Source organism: Acipenser ruthenus, chromosome 14, assembly GCF_902713425.1.
Source record: "Acipenser ruthenus chromosome 14, fAciRut3.2 maternal haplotype, whole genome shotgun sequence".
NCBI classification, from domain to species: Eukaryota; Metazoa; Chordata; class Actinopteri; order Acipenseriformes; family Acipenseridae; genus Acipenser; species Acipenser ruthenus.
This window is the reverse complement of record NC_081202.1, coordinates 3323430-3337974: the sequence shown is the minus strand read 5'-3', so window position 1 is coordinate 3337974 and position 14545 is coordinate 3323430. Positions and strand designations below refer to the sequence as shown.

The 14545-nt window shown below is 39.6% G+C and overlaps 1 protein-coding gene across 1 annotated transcript; it reads right to left on the bottom strand.

The window, feature by feature from the left end:
- Positions 1-242: 242 nt before the first annotated feature.
- Positions 243-14000, bottom strand: irak3 (interleukin-1 receptor-associated kinase 3). The gene is made up of 13 exons (XM_034033726.3): positions 13767-14000; positions 13026-13208; positions 11328-11407; positions 10963-11017; positions 9418-9569; positions 8864-8928; positions 7676-7793; positions 7024-7142; positions 6323-6521; positions 6094-6156; positions 4789-4956; positions 2096-2588; positions 243-1374 (listed from the first exon to the last, which is right to left on the bottom strand). Exons 1-13 carry the CDS (start codon positions 13891-13893, stop codon positions 1346-1348), a joined length of 1851 nt encoding a protein of 616 aa, XP_033889617.3. The 5' UTR covers positions 13894-14000; the 3' UTR covers positions 243-1345.
- Positions 14001-14545: the final 545 nt, after the last annotated feature.

The following is a 14545-nucleotide window of genomic DNA, read 5'->3' as shown; positions in this document are numbered from 1 at the left end:
AACTAATAATTAATTAATTAAATACATGATTTAGATCATATAAGTTCTTGTTTATCTCTTTTTTTCACTACAAATAGCATTTACTACTCCTTGCAAGTGGTTTGCTTCTCCTAATACTTATTTAAATTCAATTAAAAAATGCATCTTTAAATGTCTCTTAGGGGGTTCCTAACATCTACACGCCCACTGGATTTCCAGGGCTGACACAACCTGTTAAAAAAAAAAAACAGAAAACACAGACATTATTTAATCCCTTTTTATTATTGCCACATTTGTACAGAATAAAGCCATCTTCCACACAGTGGATCACTCTGGATGTTTTATAGAAACGTAAACAGCACTGTTGAACAGTCATTTTCAAAATTAACTACTTGGGTTTCGTGATACACACCTATCATGTTTTTACATAGTATTTTATTAAAGCATTTCATTATTAAAGCTATATTTAAAAGCAAGTTTAAATAATAAACAGTTAATCCCAAAAATAGATCTTAAATTAGGTTATGTTTACATTAGCTTCCAAGGACAATATAACCTGGTAGGAATGACATCAAAGTGGAAAATCCTGTTGCTTCAACTGATGTCGGCTGACTTCATAAGTATTGCACAATATCCAGATAAAAGCAGACTTCACATAAATGATGAAATAATTTGCTCCTCTTTATTGCAGAATCAAATACCAGTAATCTCTGAAAATACTGGTAAAACCAACTTGGTCCGAAAACATCAAATTATTAAATCTACTTCTGAACCTTGCTTCTATTCCAATGCCAAGCTTTTCACTGAGGAAATGTATTGTAATTTGACTTCAGGTTCATTGAATGCCACAGATAGCTGTTTTACCGACTGTATGACACACAGTGACACAATGTTGTCTGTAAGCTGCCAGAAACAATTAAGATAAGCTGTTTGGAAACTTTTGCATAACTTGAATATGTGTGCAGTACCACAGGGAATATGAATGCACTTAATTATTATTACAAAACTGCATCAAATGATCAGAAACCTGTTGAATTTTCATGGTGTTTTAGGCTTCTTTGTCTACATACCATTATAGATACATTGCCACACAACATATTGTAATTCATTTTCTTAAGCATTTTTTTCATATTTCATTTTGCCCATACAAATTAAGCTTATTTGTCATTTTGTTACTGCATGTTATTATAAAACAAAATACAAAAAATATATAGAATAATATATGTCTCAATATTTTGAAATGTATTTTATAATATTGACATACTATACATTCTTCTTGGAATATTTAATAAAAAGCTGACATAGAAGGTTGTTTCTTTGTGTCCCAGTATTCCTGAGGTTTGCACACTAGCTTTGTTCATAGCACTCATCTTCTGTCAGCTGACTGGATGATGTCTGTGGAAACAATTTTTGGAAAACTTACAAAATTGATATAAAGTTCCATCCCCCAGTTATATATTTAAACCTTCCGAGTTTCTGAATGCATATATTCTTCCTGCATGTGAGTTTCTCATAGAATTTGAATACAGACAACTACTTTTCCTGTGTATAATGATCTTCCATACCTTATTATTTGTTTATTTAGCAGACGCCTTTATCCAAGGTGACTTACAGAGACTAGAGTGTGTAAACTATGCATCAGTGGCTGGGGTGGGATTGGAACCGGGGACCTCCTGGTTACAAGCCCCTTTCTTTAACCACTGGACCACACAGCCTCCTGGCTAGTATGTGTTATTATAGGTGATGCAATAGTGATTCTGTTTTTCTTCATTGCTGTTAAAGAAGCATGCAGCATTCCTAATAAGAAGTACTGACACAGAATGCTTCTTGATAGTATTACCACTTAGGTAATGACAATATACATGTACAAAATATAAACCTTTTTCTCAACTCTAAATTGGAAAAACACCTGTTGGAAATGAACACAGCAAGTCTTCAATTTAAAGCAGTTTAAGGACGTTATTTATTTCTCATTTTGTAACTTGAAAATTGTTTATTTACCCGTTACACACACACGATAGGATATTAAATTGTGAGTGGCTTTTTTCAAATGTATTTTTTATTATTATGATAAAGTAAATATCAGGCTGATGTAAGTTAGAGGAGAAGCACTTGCCTCTGGGGGTAACAGGTGTTGTTAAGAGGAACCCACTCGCTCTGCATTCCTCACACTCTCCTCCAGCCTCTTCAGAGGCACAGCTGCACTCCACCGCTCTGCTGCAATAAGGGCCTGGCAGCCGCTGAGACACAGGCCAGTCCTCGGCGCTGCTTCCTGGGAGCAGGAACCTCCACACGCTGTTGGGTGACTTGCCAGCGATTGCCTCACTTCCCTTCGCATTCTTCCCAGATTCACTTCCTCTGAACATGACCTCAGACTGGCTGCACTCACAAGGGCTCTTCTGGGCTCTCCCCTGCTCCCTCTGATGGGAACCGTCTGTGTTCAGCTCTGGGGTTTGGAAATGAAAATCCTGGATTTCATCATTCTCCACTGGCAGGCTCATGTGGGGTTGTGCGTAAGTCAGAGGGGGAGGCTCCATGTCTTTCAGTGTATGAGGCTGATCTTCTGCTGAGTAACAGGCTGGGTTCAGTTCACTCAGCACGTCCAACACCTGCACATAGCATACAAACATCAGTGTTCACAGCACATTACAGTACTAAGGCAATCAACACTTTTGTATCCTCTACTGTTGTTTCTGCTTCCATCATTATCTGCCATGCTTAACTAACTAGTCCAGCAAAATGACTTCTGGAAGGACTCCTCCAAGGTGATTATTCTGCAGCGAGGTGGGTAAGAATATTAGTGCTGCACTGAATCCCCTTGGTGCACCATTGTGCAGTGAAGCCTGTGCTACACTGACTTGCTTACCATCTCATTTCCCCACATTCAGCCGTTAGTTTGCATGTGATGATCGCAGCAGAAACACCAACAGAGAATGACCAGTACAAACATGAAAGGATATGAGAATGTCTGGTCAGACCGCTGATAAAGTGCTTTTCTGCAAGTCAGCTAAAAAAGAAATCAGTGCCTCCCACGGCTAATAATAATAATAATGATTCATTTTATTTATATAGCACCTTTGATTCCAGTAATCACAAAGCGCTTAACAACAGATAATAAAAAAACAAAAACTAGAAACAGAAAAATACATGTAAAACAATGAGCACAATTACAAAAAAGCCAATTGATAAAAATATGTCTTGGTCCAGATTTAAAAGCCTCAATAGTCTCACAGTCCATCAAGTGTCCAGGCAGATTGTTCCAAAGGCAGAAGGCCATCGAGCAAAAAGCCCGGTAGCCCATAGTGCGCAGCCTTGTCTTCAGCACAAGCAGATTAGAGTCATTAGCAGACCGCAGGTTCCACTGTGGCAAATAAAGGTTAAGCATGTCCCCGACATACGATGGGCCAAGGCCATGCAAAGCCTTGAATGTCAGCATCAAGATCTTGTAGTTTATTCTGAATTCTACAGGTAGCGAATATAATGATGCCAGGATTGGCGATTTATGCTCATGCTTCCTAGATCTTGATAAAAGCCATGCAGCACTATTTTGCACATACTGCAACCGATTAATTGATTTTAAAGAAACACCAGCAAGCAAGGCATTACAATAGTTCAACCTTGATGTAATAAAGGCATGAATTAGCTTCTCCACATCCGGCAAAGACAAGGTTGACCTAAGGCGGGCAATATTCCGGAAGTGAAAAAAGGACACTGCAGATATTCTTAATGTGAGCCTCAAAAGACAGAGTGGAATCTAACCTTACACAGAGGTAAGTAACTTCTGATATTGGACTAATCTCACGCCCATTAATAACCAACCCTAAATTGCCAGCTTTCCTGCCCTCATGTGAAGAACCCAACAACATGACCTCTGTCTTGCTACAGTTTAACTGCAAGAAATGTAGCTGCATCCATGTTTTTATATCAGTCAGACAGTTATTGAGTACAGAAACTGCCAAAGAAACATCCGGTTTAGTCTGAAAATAGATTTGTGTATCATCAGCATAGCAATGAAATGCCATAGTGCCTACTTATTTGACCCAGTGGGAGCATGTAAATATTAAATAGGAGAGGTCCCAGAACAGAACCCTGAGAAACACCAGCTGTAACAAAGGTAATGTCAGACTTTAACCCGCCTAAGGTGACATGCTACTTTCTGTTCGACAGACAGGAGGTAAACCATGAAGGACAGTACAGGAAAGACCAATGGAGGTCCTTCAGACGATGTAAAAGAATGTCATGATCCACAGTATCAAAGGCCGCATTAAGATCCAATAAAACAAGAATGGATGGGGAGCCTGAGTCTGCAGCCATCAACAAATCATTTCCTACCTTAACTAGGGCAGTTTCTGTGCTGTGCACAGATCTAAAACCGGATTGCAAAGATTCATGAAGCTGATTTAACACTAAATGGGACTGAAGCTGAGACGCTACCACCCGTTCTAAAATTTGGCCAGAAAAGGTAGATTTGAGATTGGCCTGTAATTACATAAAGCTTCAGGGTCAAGATTTGTTTTCTTCAATAATGAAGTAACAGCGGCCAGTTTGAGAGGTGAGGGAATAACACCAGATCTCAACGATTCATTTATTAAACTAGTTACAAAGGAGCATAAGAATGGGAAACAAAACTTAGTTAGTGGTTGATAGGTTACAACTGTTTGCCATGTGTTTTTAATATGCTTTACCATTCCTCTCTGTGATTTACAATGCTTATCGTTGGCCTTCACTGTGCTTTATTACAGTGTGCTACGCTTTTATTTTGGTAAAATTCTATGAGGGATGATGCTTCATGTACTGGTCAGTACTTACAGTTTTCATCAGAGGCCTGACCCTGGCGCGGGATGCTGTGCAGTCGATCGCTAAGTGGAAGAGCTTCAGTGAGACAGCGTGGGGCCAGGAACCGGCCCTCTCATCCAGAAACTGCAGGCAGGAGTCAACACCACCACTTCTCTCCACCGCCTCTGTGACCAAGTCCCTCTGGAATAGAAACACAGATTACAGAATACAGTGAAGCCTCACAACTAACAGAAACACAGATTACAGAATACAGTGAAGCCTCACACTTAACAGAAACACGGATTATAAAGTACAGTGAAACCCCTAACAGAAACACAGATTATAAAGTACAGTGAAACCCCTAACAGAAACACATTATAGAGTACAGTGAAACCTCACCACTAACAGAAACACAGATTATAGAGTACAGTGAAACCTCACCACTAAGTCCAGTCAAGGGACAACAAAATGCGGCCTTCGTAAAAATGCTTTTCTTATTAAGAAAAAGTTACTTGCTTCCTATATTTAAAAAATAAATAAAGAACAATTTTCTTTAAAAAATATTAACACTAGAAATGTCTTGCCTAGATCAAAAATCTTTGAAGCCAGGTACATCATTAATTCTGAAAAGCATTTCTGGCAGTGTGTTTTGTATTTTTGTTTGTAATGAGTTTTCAAGTTGTGAAGATATGAAGATCCACAGATTCATTCGGAATTCAAGCAGAGCACCGTACGAATAAAAGCGCACCCCCTGGAATTTATTTTCACTTCAGTCTATTATTGTAACGTGTGCCCAAGAAACACATGGGCTCCATGACTCCTGTCCTGGGGTAATCATTCAATACCATCTATCAGCAGCCATGATCCTGGTTTTAAATCCAATCTGATATTAGAGATGGCAGTATGAGAGATGCCAGTAATGACTTTTCAAATGAATAAATGATTAGTTGAGAAGTGGATCCAAACAAACACGTCCATTCAGAAGAAAAGATCTTAGCTGCCAAACGTTCCCCCGACCCAAGATTCACTTCAGTTGGCATCTAACCAAGTGTAGAAGCTACTGGGGTGCTAACACCCTTATAAAAGTTTCTCACAGTAAAAGCATAGCAAAGTGCAATAAAGCATAGTGAAAGCATAGGTAAGCACTGTAAAGAATAGCAAGGTATGGTAAAGCATATTAATAAATATGGTAAAACCAGGGTAAACCATGGTAAATGCATGGTATATCCACGGCAAACACGTGGTAAAACTGCAAAAATACTGTGGTAAACTTTTGTAAAGGGAAACCCTTGTTTATGAATCCATCATGATGCAGGGCCAGTATATTCCCAGTCTCACCAGCAGAGTGTGTCGCGGGCCCTCCTGTACAGCTCTTCGTCCTGATAACACCTCCATGATCACCTAGGAAATGCAAAGGGCTTTGTTTGAGCACAGTCGTTATCAAAGACCTGAATACCAGGGCTTTGATTGAGCAGTCGTTATCAAAGACCTGAATACCAGGGGTTTGTTTGAGGACAGTCTAGCCTCAAGAGCTGCATGAAGTGCACTGTGTAGTGCTGATGCTCACCACCCCGAAGCTGTAGACGTCCAGTTTGACTGACAGCTTGCCATCCCGGATGTACTCCTCTGGCTGGTACCCCCAAGCTCTGCGGGTACCTGGGTCCAGGCTGATGGTGCTGCTCTGATTAAAAGTGTGAGGCCTCAGGCTGGCCATGCCAAAGTCACACAGCTTGGGTTCAAAGCGTTCATCCAGCAATATATTCGCACTGAGGAGGTCAAGAAACGAGAGATTTGCATGAAGAAAAAACACAGAAATGTCACGGTCATCTATTTCTAGAACGAAGAGCCAAGCAGTGTGAGTATGACGCAATGCAATGCTAAGCAATGCTACACCCCTGCAATAGTGCAGGGCACTTGATAATCTGCTCCAGTTGGGAACGGACCCTTTTCCCACCAGTGATTTGTATTGATCATACCAGACTAAACATGCTTTACTTGTCTTTGTTTAATGTTTCTTATACATTACAGTAATTGCCTTTTAAAGAAAAAATACAGACACATCTGTTTATGTTTTATCACAAAATGAAGAAGCTGGGTTTCTACAGCTGTCACTAGCATGCATTTCGTTATGATGGCAGCATGGTTCAGTTCACAGTACCAGGGTTCGGATTACCAAGGGTCTACTGTGCTTACATGTAATGTAGTTAAGTGAACTCCGGCAATACTATAGTTATATCTTCAAAAACAGAGTGTAAGAAAATGAGCTACCTGGTGATGTTGCCACATATGACAGCGCAGGGCTGGGCTGTGTGCAGATACTGGATGGCTTGTGCTGTTCCTTTGACAATGTTGAGGCGTGTCTCCCAAGGAAGTAATGTGGGATTGTCCTGAAAACAGAGAAAAAAATACATACAATCTTCAAACTAAATAACTGCCTTGTCTATTCTGAAATGACCAGCCTTAACAGAGAACTAGATAACACTGTGGGCAGCAGTGTGGAGTAGTGGTTAGGGCTCTGGACTCTTGACCGGAGGGTCGTGGGTTCAATCCCCGGTGGGAGACACTGCTGCTGTACCCTTGAGCAAGGTACTTTACCTAGATTGCTCCAGTAAAAACCCAGCTGTATAAATGGGTAACTGTATGCAAAAATAATGTGTAAAAAATAATGTAACTGTATGTAAAAATAATGTGATATCTTGTAACAATTGTAAGTCGCCCTGGATAAGGGCATCTGCTAAGAATAAATAATAATAATAAGAAATCCCATTGCATTGTTTGAGCTAAGATTTAGGCAAGATAATAGGCACTGTTTCTGGTTCCACCAAAAGTCCCAGAAGAATGATGTGGTAGAAACAACCGCCCTGAGCCTGGTGAGGGGGAAAAGGATGGTTGCAGATGTGACTAGTCTGTGGTGCCTTACCGGGGGACAGTGGAGCCTGCTGTGCAGTGAGCCATTGTGCATGTAGGGATAGACCAGGCAGTAGCTCCCATTGTCTGAGCAGTAACCACTCAGTTCTATAATGTGTGGATGGTGGTACCTAGAAACACAGGAGACCAGTATAAATATATAATGCAGAGCAAGCAATTACACATGCAGGCAAAATAATTGAAGGATGTGGTAACTAAATTTTGAGGTTAAAACTTGGCGTTCTTGAAAGGGGAGGAGCCGTGTGGTTTGTGGGTTGCATCAAACACATTGAAATAAAGGTCCTCTCGTAAGTGCATGCAGTGCTCTGATTGGCTAATGAGGGGTCATGGTTTTTAAATACATGCATACATTTCTGACAACAAACTCTGAGCTGCACTGTGAGGCAGTTTAACTGATGAAGGACTTTTATATCCAAACAGTCCTGAATACATTGTATCTACATTCCTCAATTCTTTTCATTCAAAAGTTTTTTACATACATGCATACTAGGGGTGTAACGATAAACTAATCACGCGACATGCATCATGATATGAAGGTCGCCATACAACTTGTATCAGGATACATGCAACTGTCTTGATGGGCTACTTGTATGATGCATAATAAGACCAACCACTTATTCTTCATTCAAGAACCATGTGGTGATCTCCAATGAGCCATGTGGTGATCTCCAATGAACCATGTGGTGATCTCCAATGAGCCATGTGGTGATCTCCAATGAGCCATGTGGTGATCTCCAAAGAACCATGTGGTGATCTCCAATGAGCCATGTGGTGATCTCCAAAGAACCATGTGGTGATCTCCAATGAGCCATGTGGTGATCTCCAATGAGCCATGTGGTGATCTCCAATGAGCCATGTGGTGATCTCCAATGAGCCATGTGGTGATCTCCAATGAGCCATGTGGTGATCTCCAATGAGCCATGTGGTGATCTCCAATGAGCCATGTGGTGATCTCCAATGAGCCATGTGGTGATCTCCAAAGAACCATGTGGTGATCTCCAATGAACCATGTGGTGCTTTTGGTCTTGTATCAGGACACAAGCGATACATACCTCTATTATGATCCGATACATTGTGTAAAGAAAGCATCACGATTCATTGATACATTATGAATCCTTACATGCCTAATGCATACATACATACATACATACATACATGACAGCTTCATCCATGTACTTACAAAATCAGAACGTTTATTTCCGACATGAAGAGTTTCCAGAGTTTTTTCCATTCAGTCTGTTTTCCCTGTAATTTGTTTTAGTAAGAGAGATGAGAAGCTGTTTTCTAGTGATTTTTAAATGAGAGAAATGTAAAATAGCTCAGCAATCTCTACTCAATGGTACTGAGCTTGGGCTCTATGTGCATGTCCTAAAGCATCAGCTATTTAAACAAAGATGAAGCATCTTTCTTTAGAGATTTTCTTTTCATATGTTTGGGGTTTGGGGGAGACAACTGCTGTTTTGTACTATTTTCTTAGCCTAAAAAACTGCTTCAGCACCACGGCAGAACAGTGATACCTGCTGGCAAGCTGGAGCAGCTAAGGTTCACCTGTGATGCCAGTCAAAGCCTTTATGTGGGGCACTAGCAGTCATTAATCAACATGGGCTGATGCAATATAACCCCAATATTCTAACAGTATGCCAGTCTCCCTGATTTAATTCACGTATTCACATTGCTCAAGTCATTCACACTGAGCTGGGCTGAGCATCACAGAACTGCATTATCCAAGTATACCTGCTTGAATAACTTCACAGCATACGCCTGGTTCCTCATCACTGCTCTATACACCTCAGAGAAGGCCCCCTCTCCAATCTTCAAGTCTTGGTGAAAGTTCCTGGTCCCCTCGATAATGTCAGGATAGCTGATCAATGACTGCTGCTTTGCTCCTGGGAGAGTGTAAACACAATGGGGCCTATTTTAATGGTCTAAACCGTGGCGGATCTGAACACCACCGCTCTTTAACTCAGTGTTAATCCAGCTGGTGCTTTCCCCTGGGGTCTTCATGGACCCACTAATTAGCATTACGATATACAGTACAAATACAACATTGAGAAAACAGGCTGATCAGTTTTACGGGGTGGGGATATTAAGATTCGCTAAGATTAGAAGAATTGACAACAAGATCTGACTTGTCAATTGGTCTGTGGTCCAGGAGGCTGTGTGGTCCAGTGGTTAAAGAAAAAGGCTTATAACCAGGAGGTCCTGATACATTTGAAAAAAGCCACTCACAATTTAATATCCTATCGTGTGTGTGTAACGGGTAAATAAACCATTTTCAAGTTACAAAATGAGAAATAAATAACGTCCTTAAACTGCTTTAAATTGAAGACTTGCTGTGTTCATTTCCAACAGGTGTTTTTCCATTAGAGTTGAGAAAAGGTTTATATTTTGTACATGTATATTGTCATTACCTAAGTGGTAATACTATCAAGAAGCATTCTGTGTCAGTACTTGTTATATATGCTTCTTTAACAGCAATGAAGAAAAACAGAATCGCTATTGCATCACCTATAATAATACATACTAGCCAGGAGGCTGTGTGGTCCAGTGGTTAAAGAAAGGGGCTTGTAACCAGAAGGTCCCCTGTTCAAATCAGCCACTGACTCATTGTGTGACCTTGCGCAAGTCACTTAACCTCCTTGTGCTCTGTCTTTCGGGTGAGATGTAATTGTAAGTGACTCTGCAGCTGATGCATAGTTCACACACCCTAGTCTCTGTAAGTCGCCTTGGATAAAGGCGTCTGCTAAATAAACAAATAATAATAATAATAGTAAGGGAACTTAGTCAACTTCAGTTATATTTTTAAGTTGCTCTTTGTATAGTCAAACAAACACTAACTAATAATCTTGTTCATTTTAGTTTTAAAAGGAGAAAGAATGGTAACTGAAGTTGAATTTATATTATTGTTTAGCTTTATTTACTGTATTACTTAATTGCAAACTAATCAATTCCTCCTTAACCTCTAAAACACTCAAGAAGGCTTCTATTTTCACAGCATTTACTGCAGTCTTTAATTAACTCCTATTTTTTGAAAGATGAAAAGCACCTGTTACTTTTACAAAACTAGAACCAAACAACTAAGAAACACAATTCCAGGTCTCTGAAGCACTCTCAAGGTGTTGGTTTTGTGACATTAAAATATGTTTTAACAAACAGGACTTCATTACAAAACAAAGTAAACACTTTGAAAAGGAAGCGACTGAGTTTCTCACGTTTCACCTTTAAATTTAGAATATAACAAAATACAAATTCATAAACTATATGAATCTGTCTTCTTACCTGATCTCGCACGTGATTCATCAGCCAGCTCCCAAGCATCAGCATTATTCACCATCTGTGTAGCACATTAGAAATGAAAAAAGCAGAAACACTTTCAACAAAGCAGCAGTGCATAGAAACGTGCCATAAACCACAGTGCAATACCGCAGAGACAAGTGTCAACTGGAAAGAACACACGCACTCTAAAACGAGGGTAGAGTATATTAACCACTAACAAAAATAAAACCTTCTGTTGGAAGCTTCTTGTTAACTGCAAAGTGTGTGGGCATTTAGTGTTACAGGTACTGTACAAATACAAACCATATGCATAGAAAAATACACCATTAAAACATTGGCTTAAATGCTGCAAAGCTTTGCAATGTTACCTGATAACATGCCCTATGATCAGAGATTTCTCCAGCCTTCAACGGATCACACCTCCATGGTGAAGATGCAGATGTTAACCCTAAAAAGTATAAAGAATAATACAACGAGATGCATGAGTTAGGCATGCTCACAGTCTACAGTTTAAAACAATCACCTGCAGGTCGCAAACCCATGAAACATGACCTGTGAAAGGCCCTGGTCTCAATATAATGGGAGTCAATGGACCTGACCTGATCATATCACTTCAGTTATTGTCACACTGGTTAGCATTGTTCATACACCCCCTTACCTCGTCATGTGGTTTGCAATCGTTCTGACTGGCTCTTATTGGAGTCACTTCAGTTTTGACAATGACTTTGGGAGCTGCTCTTCTGTTCTCATTGCACAGGCTTGATCAGCCAGAGTAAGCACTGACATTCTCTTCTGCACAGCAGTGTACAGAAACAGAAGGAAAGCGACCCCACTAGGTGGTGCAGACACTGTGGCTGATCTAGCCTAGGATACATGCATCTACGGCAGGCACTTAGAGCTGAAGAGCAGCTCCTGAGCTCAGGTTTGAGTAAAGGCAGTGGCAGCCACTCAAAAAGACTGCAAACACCAGACAGCGCTAAGGGTCAGTAACATATACAGAGACAAACATGACATCAGAAGCCACTTGCTCTTTAACATGGAAAGTAAACAAGTTGCTATTTAAAGTTGTTGTATTGAAATATTCTGCCTAATACAGCATACATGCAATGGCACATCAAGTTTATATTGTATTAATGCTTAATGTGTAAAGCAGGCAGTACTTAACAAAAACGATATTCATCAACAAAGCACAGCTGGAAAGAAAGCAATACATTGATTAAATCCTACTTGCATCAACACCCATTTTCTGTTTGATAAAGTTAGCTCTCAGTTTACTGTCAGCAGTTTTGTTCAGCCCCTTTGAAGCAGTGTTAAAACTGTTTGATAAACGTCATTCACGAGTGTTTTGTAGTTGTTATGGTTTAGTAATCCATAGATAACTTCCTATAGCAAAACCAAATGCTGGCCGAGAGTCACCCGCTGGTACACACTTCTCTTTATAGTACATGTTCATGCTGTGTGTGCTACTTCTGCTTCCAGAGAAAGTTGTCTTGTGGTGGTTTCTGAAGACTTCCGTATTTATTAATGAGTCACAGTAGTTATTCCATGTTAGAATAATGGGTGACTCTCCTCTGTACAGGGCTGAGCTTTAGTGCATTTCTTTGAATGCCATTCTGCTTATATTTCTGTACAGAAGTAGACACTCTAACACCACATGCATTTCAAATGTTCCTATCTGTATAAATCAGCATGGGAAAGCAGTTGCAATAACATCACAGAAGGTGGGTGCAGAGGACAGGAAAAGAGCACCTCGCAGTCACAGCTTCACTGAATAGATTATATATACACAGCTGAAAAGTGCACCTCACAGTCACAGCTTCACTGCATATATTATATATATATATATATATATATACAGTTGTAGTGAAAAGTTTACATACCCCAATGGAAATGTGTTTCTGGTACTGATATGTACACATTTTTAAAGTATTTATTCATTTGCACTCAAATTGTCTCCATTTTTTAAATGCTTACACCCGATTGTGCACATGAGTACCTGTGTGTGTGTATATATATATGAGGCTTTTAAAGGGCAGTTTTTTTTTAAACTGCCCCTCTCTCTGTACCTTGCTGTCTGAAGACCTGTATAGCCCTCTGATGGTCCATCTCTTGCAGTATGTGCACAAGGTCTCCCACGGTCCCGTTCCTCTGTGCCCAGCTCCACAGCAGCTCACGGGTCCGGCTCTTCCCCTGCTCGCTCATCCTTTCCACGCGACGCACCTCCAGCCAGTCCGGCAAGATCCGCTCAGCTGCCACAGTTAAAGAGCGGACAGCTTCAGTACACGTTGTACTCGTTTCCTCTACAACCCCCTGAGCTTTTTATGATGCTTGCAATCCTTCTTAATGTTCTTGCAGCGATGTCTGCTTTTGGTGTTTGTCTGTCTGACTATGGGTTCAGAAGCTGCTCTTCAGAGCTAGTTGCCTAGCAGCACCATCCAGTGCACCGCTGTCTACAGATGGGAAAACTAAATCCAACTTGTTTCCAAAGTGTCGGATCACGACTGCATTATATAAAATATTAACACATTATTATTATTATTATTATTATTATTATTATTATTATTATTATTATTATTATTATTATTATTATTGATAATAGTATTACTATTAATAATAATAATAATAATAATAATAATAATAATAATAATAATAATAATAATAATATTACAAGCTATTATTACGACTGTAAGTCGCCCTAGATCACGGCGTTTGCTAATAAATAAATAATTATTATTATTATTGCACCGGCACGTACTTTCATGTCGCACTGTTAAGCATTACCAATGAAACTGAAAACTTCCACTTACCGAGAGCCCTCCACCCAAGATCTCCGTCACTGCTGTCTAGTATTTTACAAAACTGCTCTATCATTAATGGCGGGACGTCAAAAAGGGACGTGGATGTTGTTAAAACACAATTTGTCATTCGTGACATGGTGTTGTATATTAAAAGCGCTTCTCACTGATGTCTTGTCCCGTTGTAAAATGTTCTTTTCAGACAGCAGTTTGCGCACTTATCATTACAGCCGTGTACTGGGAATGCCCCGGTCCTGCCTCTTTGTGACGAGTGTTGCATAAACCCGGAAAGACTGCGCCGAATTTACAAAAACAAAAGAAAAGTACGTGTCCTATTACAGTAAAATGGACCAATGCCCAAACGATTACTGGTCAAGTTTAACATTTTAAGTCTTTAAAAAAGAATGGGTATATATATATATATATATATATATATATATATATATATATATATATATATATATATATATATATATATATATATATATATATACCCATTCTTTTTATATATATAAATCGATTCAAACAGACGTTCAAATGTTATAGTCAGCAAGCTTTTATAGAAACAAACATACAAGAAAAAAACAGTAGGCTCTGAGCACAGTAATAAACACATTTTTAAATAACTCTTTAAACTAAAGCTTTGTGTATGGGTGTCACATCATGCATCCTGTCATTTTCAAGAAGCTGCTTGATGAGATTCTGGGATCAATACGCTACTAACAACCAAATGAGCAAAGTGGGCTGAATGGCCTCCTTCTGTTTGTAAACTTTCTTATGTTCTTATGTTC

Bases quoted from the DNA above. Each gene is read 5' to 3' on its own strand.
- irak3 (XM_034033726.3), bottom strand. From the start codon at position 13,893: ATGTCACGAATGACAAATTGTGTTTTAACAACATCCACGTCCCTTTTT. The intron at 11,018-11,327 runs GTAACATTGCAA...TGTGCTACACAG, and splicing joins ATCATAGGGCATGTTATCAG to ATGGTGAATAATGCTGATGC. The intron at 6,157-6,322 runs GTGAGCATCAGC...TGCATTTCCTAG, and splicing joins ACGTCTACAGCTTCGGGGTG to GTGATCATGGAGGTGTTATC.